General features: G+C 39.9%; 1 protein-coding gene across 2 annotated transcripts in view; it reads right to left on the reverse strand.

Annotated features, from left to right (window-relative positions):
* AP1G1 (adaptor-related protein complex 1, gamma 1 subunit) overlaps positions 1-7477 on the reverse strand; it is a 98656-nt gene that overhangs the window by 79690 nt on the left and 11489 nt on the right. For both annotated transcript variants that reach the window (XM_012730622.1, XM_012730621.1), the window contains exon 2: positions 6428-6468. In XM_012730622.1, the coding sequence (XP_012586076.1) occupies positions 6428-6454 (27 nt within the window). In that variant the 5' untranslated portion in view covers positions 6455-6468. The remainder of the gene's footprint in view (positions 1-6427; positions 6469-7477) is intronic.

Below are 7477 nucleotides of genomic sequence, written 5' to 3' on the forward strand. Positions count from 1 at the left end.
TTATTTAGGTTGGCATTTTAAAACATTATGAAACAATATTATACAATTAATTTATAAAAAATGTATACATACCTAGAACAAAACTGAAGGATAAAACTAAAACAAAAGGTTTAACTTTGTGTGGTAGGATTATAGAGGATTTTTACTTTATTATGTTTTACTTTTGAAATAAACATTGTACATTGTACTATGTTTTTATTTAAAAAGAGAGTTTTTACATTTTGAACAGAAAGAATTTTAAAGATAATGCAGTTTTATGGATCCAAACACTAAAGGAGATTTTTGTTTGTAAAACTGCAATAATATGAAAGGATAAAAAAAAATTATACCGAGAGATAATGACTGGGAGAAAAGGTCTTAATTTTTATGATTTTACTTATTACTGATAACTTTTGTGTTTCCATTTAACAATTAGAAACATTAACAAAAATAAATAAACAAAAGCAGCACTGGTCCATGCGGAGCACCATATCCCAGGCTTACGAGAATGTTACTCTTTGTGAGCTGAGAAAGGTTTTCAACATCTCTGGACCTGTTCCTTAGCTGGCCAATATTTATGACTTGAGTGCTTCCAAAATGGATTTAAAGTGGCACAGGGCCCTCCCTGGTAGTGCAAGGGTTAACATGCAGCACTGTGAAGCTCCCAGCAGCCACTTCTGTGTGAGTTAGATCCCTAGCCAGGGAGGTGACCCAGGTGGCCTGGCAGACCTCTCCTGACCTACCTGCTGCCTGCCCACTTCATCCATCTGCCTGTTCTGTTCACTGTTTTGCCTCTGGTGAATCCTCTCACCACCCCTGCTCCTCTGGCCTGTGCCCCAGTACTGTATGCATGAATAAATAAGTCTTAAAATAAAGTGGCTCATTACTCAGAGGGAGAAAGAAATGAAAGCATTTTGAAAAGTATCAAACACCAAAAGAGTATAATACAATTGTGTACCAGCTCACAATTCAACTCAAGCATTTATTGATGGCTCTCTACATGTAACAGTAGCACATTGTTTCTTAAAATTTACAAAGTAGTTATATATATATTGATTCAGTGCTTCTCATCCACTATTAGCTTATCAACTGTGTGGACATTAAAGAAGTGTAGTTAAGTAGGTGGGTCTGGTGCTAGACTGCCTATACTTAAAACTCTTACTTGAATAAAATTATTTTTTAAGATTTATTGTTATTTATTTATGCATCAAAGAACTGGGGTACAGAATAGAGGTGTGGAGGTGAGAGGATTCACCAGAGACAGAATGCGCAGCAGAACAGGTAGATCTACTGAAATACACTGCTGAGGGGATCAGCGGGCAGGACAGGAGGGGTCTCCTGCACTATGTGGGTCAGCAGCCTGGCCAGACATTGAACTCTTCCTACTGTGACTGTAGATAGCTTCATAGAGCTGCATTTTAACCCCTTGTGCCACCAGGGAAGGTCCAAGTAAAGGTATTTTTTAATAATAAAATTATGTTCTTCCTCTCTTTATTGTACAACTTGCAGTATGTTACACAGCATTTGTGAACATTTCTGAATCAGTTTCCCTATCTGTAAAATGGTGTAATATTAGCATCAACTTCTGAAGGCTTTATAATTAAATGAGCTGATACACTTAAATCACTTTACAATGGCTGAGGCATAGTAAGGGTCCAAAAAAAGATCAGTTTTCTTTTTTTGTTTTCTTCTGTGCTGGGGTGAAAGAATTCACCAGAAACAGAATGGAGAACAGAAAGGTGGATTTTTTGAAATACACTACTAAGACAACCAGCAGGCAAAACAAGAGAGGTCTGCTGCCAATTAATCAGTTTTCTTCAGGATAAATATGGTAACCCCATGTCAGAGATGAAGAAACAGAAGCTCAGTGAAATTAAATGATTTGTCATACCCTCATCAGTAGAACCCAGATTCAAAGCTAGTCCTTCAAACTTTAGATAGATCTTTTAGCCCATTTAACAATCACCTCATGAACACATTTTCTGACCCTTTATGACATGGTCCTGAATGTACAGAATCTATAATGCATGCTTCAAAAAAGACTGTCCCTACTTTCCAGATCATTACCACATTGAGGAAAACTAGATATTTTTAAGCCTTAAATTTAAAGAAAAAACATAATCAGTAATGTTATTACTTAGCATGTAAGTCCCAGTTCCCACCAACACCCCCCACACACACACACACACAAAGGCAGGAAAATGAAAGGTCAGAGCAGTGAAAGAGCTCTGGAAGCTCATATCAGTTGAAATCTGTGGAACCTTCCCTCATGGGTTAGATGAAGAAGGATTGTTAAATGACTCATCAGCAGCCAAAGACATATGACCTTATAACAGTTGGGTAGACCATCTCTACAAAAATGTGGTCAGCATCTTGCACAAAAACACTTCCTACTTCTCCATGTGCCAGAGACCTCTGCTGGAAAGGGAGAGTGAAAGGGGACACACCCCTGTTGGACATATAGTGATGTGAATCAAAGAGGCAGCCCCCACTGGCCTGTTTTGTAATTGTTTGAGTCACTGGAATCTATAAATAAGCCTGCAAGTCAGAAAGAAATTAGTTCCTTGGCTGTTTATATAATGTCTTTGCAAAAAAAAAAAAAAAAAAGCATTTTTATAGTTCTTTTTTAGCATAGTCCCTAATCAAAGTATATCCTGGACTAAGAAAAGAATTTAGGAATCCTTCAGTTAAGACAAAAGTGGGGAATGATGTAAAAAAATCCAAATTTCAGGCCCTCCCTGGTGGCGCAGCGGGTTAAGGCACTGCACTGAGAAACTAAAGCCACTTCCGCATGAGTTCGATTCCCGCCTGCCGCCTGCCCGACCACATGGCGTGGCAGACCTCTGCTGACCCGCCCGCTGCTCCCCTCAGCAGTGTACTTCGTCGATCTGCCTGTTCTGCTCCCTGCTCTGTCTCTGGTGAATCCTCTCGCCCTCCGCATCTCTGGCCTGTACCCCAGCTCTGTACAAATAAATAAATAAATCTTTAAAAAAAAAAAAAAAATCCAAATTTCAACAGCCAAGTCCACTCAGCCTTTGACCTACTACCAAGAGCTTTAGGAAATCTCTGTTCCTTCAAGGAAATGCTGAGGCCCAGAGGATATAAGCCTCAGACACGCTTCCTCTTGTTTTAGAGATTTTTTTTTTTAAAGAAGCAGCCCGATGTGCCATCTGAAATGTTTTATTGTCAACAATTTTCTTTTTGTATTGTGTTGCTATATTTGGTATATCAACGATTTTGAATTAGGTTGACACTTTGGAGATGGAAAATGTCACTCAATGTGAAACTATGACCAGCTCACACTGCAATCTGAAGAGATGATGCCATTATCCCACGTAAGAAAGACAAAACGGAAGGTCAATTAAAAAACAAAGTTTTAAGATAAAAAAAACCTGAAATTGAAAAATAACAGACTTCTAGAAGAAGATGCAACATCCAGATACAGAGCAGGGCTTCTGACTCACTGTACCCTACTCAAGTCATTTTATTTCCTTAACTTGGGCACAATCATTTCCCAAGAAGGGTCCAGGGTAAACTGGTTTTGGCTTCCTTTAGGTGCATAGTCCCTTCCTTGTTCCTCTAAAATCAGCTGTCTAAGTTGCTTTAAAATTGACCTGGGGCCCCTCCCTGGTGGTGCAACAGGTTAAATCACCACACTATAAGGTGTCCGCAGCCACTGCTATGTAATTTTGATTCCCAGCCCAAGAGGTGACCCAGATGGTGTGGCAGACCTCTCCTGACAGAAGTGTACTTTGTCAATCTGCCTGTTCTGCTTCCTACTTTGGTGAATCCTCTCAACCCCTGCACCTCTGGCCTGTCCCCCAGTTCTTTTATGCATAAATAAATATTTTTTTAAAACAATAAAATTGGCCTGGAAGGATCTCCTGGTGGCACAGGGGTTAAAGTCTCAGTGCTATCAGGTTATTGCCAGCCACTGCAGCAGGAATTCAATCCCTAAACAGAGCAGCAGATCTCGCCTGTCTCACTCGCTGCTCCTCAGCAAGGTATTTCAGTAGATCTCCCTGTTCTACTCCCCTCTCATTCTCTGGTGAGTCCTTTCACACCACCCCCACCTCTGGCTTATCCCTGGTTCTTATAATCCTAAATAAACAAAAATAAATCTTTTCTAAAAATTGGCTTCAGAAATCCAGATGTGTTGGGACTTCCACAGACACCGGGGTAGCCACTTCGAGGTACCAACTTCAGAGGACACTAGTTTCCTCAGCCAATCTGCTCACATATGCCAGAGGGTAACCAAGGCCTTGAACAGATGCCACAGGTAGGTGCCTTCTCCCAAGGAGAGGTAGCCAGCTTGCAAAGCAAGTGGGTTCCTGACTGTGGCTTTAGAAGATCCTCCTCTAATCCCATATTATTTGAATGAACTTTCTCTTTGTGAGGAAGGATAAAATATTCATGATCAAACATCTTTTTAAAGAGAGAAACTAGTTTACACATGTCACTCTCTTACATGCAGATGAGGCAAAGGAAACTCTTGGCCTCATAAAATAGAATTCTGAAATAAAGATTTTACATAACCAATAATTGCATTTACAAATTAACTTGATATTTTTCTTCAAATAACTTATTAAAAAGAAAAGCAGACAAGCCAAAAATCAGTTACACACACAAAAAAATTTCCATCTTGTTTTCTCAGCTTCTCCTTTTTCCAGTCTCAGAGAATCACCAATAATTATCCCACCAGAATACACTTGATAATGAAAACTAAACGGGAAGCTATTATTTATTAGATACCTACAAAGTATTAAAGAGTTTTACATATATCATTTATTTTAATACTCATTATTGTCCCCAATTGACAGGTGAGGAAAAGGAGGCTCATAGCCAGTAAATAGCAGGAGACTTAAGATCAGACATATGATTCCACTAATTCCCTAAAAACACTTCTCATATTTACTATTTCTTCCTTTCTCATATTTACTATTTCTTACTTTCAGATATTTACTTTTAAATAAGCTACAAGCTCCTCCAGCCTCCTGACTCCTGACTCCCTCACACACATATGATAGTAGGGACCATTTGCCTGGACTGTGAGCCCTGGAGCTGTTCATTTTAAAAGATGGAATTGGAAGTCACAGTAAGGCAATCCTCCAGAAAGAAGTCCCAGCCTCCAAAACAACAGGCTATGAATGCTTTGCAGAGTACAGCATGATGGGAAAAGTAGACATTTTCTCCATCATTCAAGTGGTGGTAGTGGGTACTTATTGTTGGCAGTCTTCTTCAAGGGCAGTGTGGGCTTTGTAAAAAAGCAAAAATTTTAAAAACATGTGCCAGGATGATCTACCATAGCGTGCTCTGAACACTTTTCCTGTGTCAATTTCTTTGATATACTTAGCATTATATACCAATGATAAATCAATAAACACTGAATTTTTAAAAAGTAAGATTTCCTATATAACTTATATTGGCTATGAATAAAGACAATTTTAAATCTAGAAATATTATCTCTTTGAAAGCAATAGTTCATCTCCCTATTACTTCATGGCTCCTCTGTGAACTCTAGACAAAGAACCCTTGGTCTAATACAAACAAAATTAATCACCAAAGAGACTTCCCCCCAGGAATTGGATGTGTTTGCATTAAACAGCGTTCCCAGCTGTGGAGTACCCAGCCCCCACTGTTCTTGGGGCTACTGTCTTGCTTCCCAAAGTTCCTCTTCTCAGCTTTTGCAGGATCATGCAGGGGCCTCTCACCGGGGCAAAGTCCTGGTATGAGGAACATACTGGAAAGCAGTATCTGCTGAAGAGAGCAGGCAGATAGAGGAATCAAGATCGCATGCGTCGACTAGTGGGAGCAACGGAGCCCCAGGCCACAGCCCGTGGTCTCCCACCCTAGTTCACATCCTGGATAACACACACCCCCACGCATGTGCACCTGCACTCCCTGTGTGCGTGGCCCACCTTGTACTCAATGCTAATAAGCAGGAGACCGCTTTGGATTGGAGCTGCATGTGACAGCCTGTGTAGCCCCTCTCGGCTTCTCATGGCTTCACATGGACTCTGACTAATCTTTCCTTCGTCCCAGCTGCTTCCAACACTGCCACCCCTCAAGGTGACATTGAGCCATGATGACTCTAGTGGAGGAAGCAGCTTTTTTTCTTCTTCTTCTTTTTTAAAGATTTTTGCATTTAGAACTGGGGTACAGGCCAGGTGAGAGGCTTCACCAGAGACAGAGTGGGGAGCAGAACAGGCAGACTGACTGAAATACACTGCTGAGGGGACCAGCAGGCAGGTCAGGAGAGGTCTGCCATGCCATGTACGTCACCCCCCTGGCCAGGGGTTGAACTTGCGATGCAATGGCTGTGGTGCTGTCCTTTAACTAGTTGTGCGACCAGAGAGGGCCCAGTAGTGGGATAATCTTATAACAACTGAAATATCTTCAACATATATCAAGCAATTCTAACTTCTCCCAGCATTTCCCCCATACTTACTAGGAACCAATGAAGGAAGCAAACCATTCTCAGACTCCATTCTGAAAGAAAAAAGATAACTGGTGATTGGTTTGAGTCCAAACACACATTTTGTTCTATTAAACTGTCAATAAATACTTCTTAAAGTTAAATCAACTTTATTGTAGCTAAGCTTCCTTCTTGTTTGAAGTGTAGTTTCTGGTGTGTTCTGGAAATTACATCTATAGATTTTGCTTTGTCACCTGTGGCCTCATAAAAGAATGAGGAAATTACTTACCTTTAAACCAGGAGATGCCACTTGTGGAGGATGATTCCGATTCTTTTTTTTTTTGAATCATCTTTTTTTTTATATACCATAAACATAATTCTTTTATATCATTCTTCATTTTGTGCATTTTTCCAGCTCAGTTGTAATCCCCATTGGCCTCCCATCACCAATTCACCCATGTGCTATCACCACAGTCCAGTGCACACTTCCCAGATGATTCCATTTCAATAAATTAAAAGACATCTCCAAGGAAGTGTGAGAGGTTCAGAGGTTCAGAGGCTTAAGAGACATAATCGAATACATGCATATAATCTTAGAACTTGTTATCAACAAATAACTAAAAATGAATTTTTGAGCTATCAAGGAAATTGAATGGATTGAATTAAAAAATTATTTTCCTTTGCATTGGGCATCATGATGACATTATTTCATATTATAGAAACAAAGGGTATGTATTAGAAATATACACTGACTGATCAAAAACGGGGGGGGAGGGAAATGCACGGGACTATTATGGTGATGGCACACGGGTGACTTGGTGATGGGAAACCCACAGGGATTACAATCGAGATGGAAAAAAAAATGTACAAAATGATGTAAAAATAAACTTTTGTAAAAAGTAAAAAAAAAATAGACAGACATAAAAACCTGGGGTAAAGATCAGACTTTGTAATAATAATAATAATAATAAATCCTTTCAGTAGAAAAAAAAGAAATATACGGGCCCTCCCTGGTGGCGCAGCGGGTTAAAGCACAGCACTGAGAATCTAAAGCCGCTTCCGCATGAGTTCGATTCCCGCCTG

The sequence above is a fragment of the Condylura cristata genome, unplaced genomic scaffold (assembly GCF_000260355.1).
Source record: "Condylura cristata isolate star-nosed mole 26May11 unplaced genomic scaffold, ConCri1.0 scaffold00028, whole genome shotgun sequence".
NCBI lineage: Eukaryota > Metazoa > Chordata > Mammalia > Eulipotyphla > Talpidae > Condylura > Condylura cristata.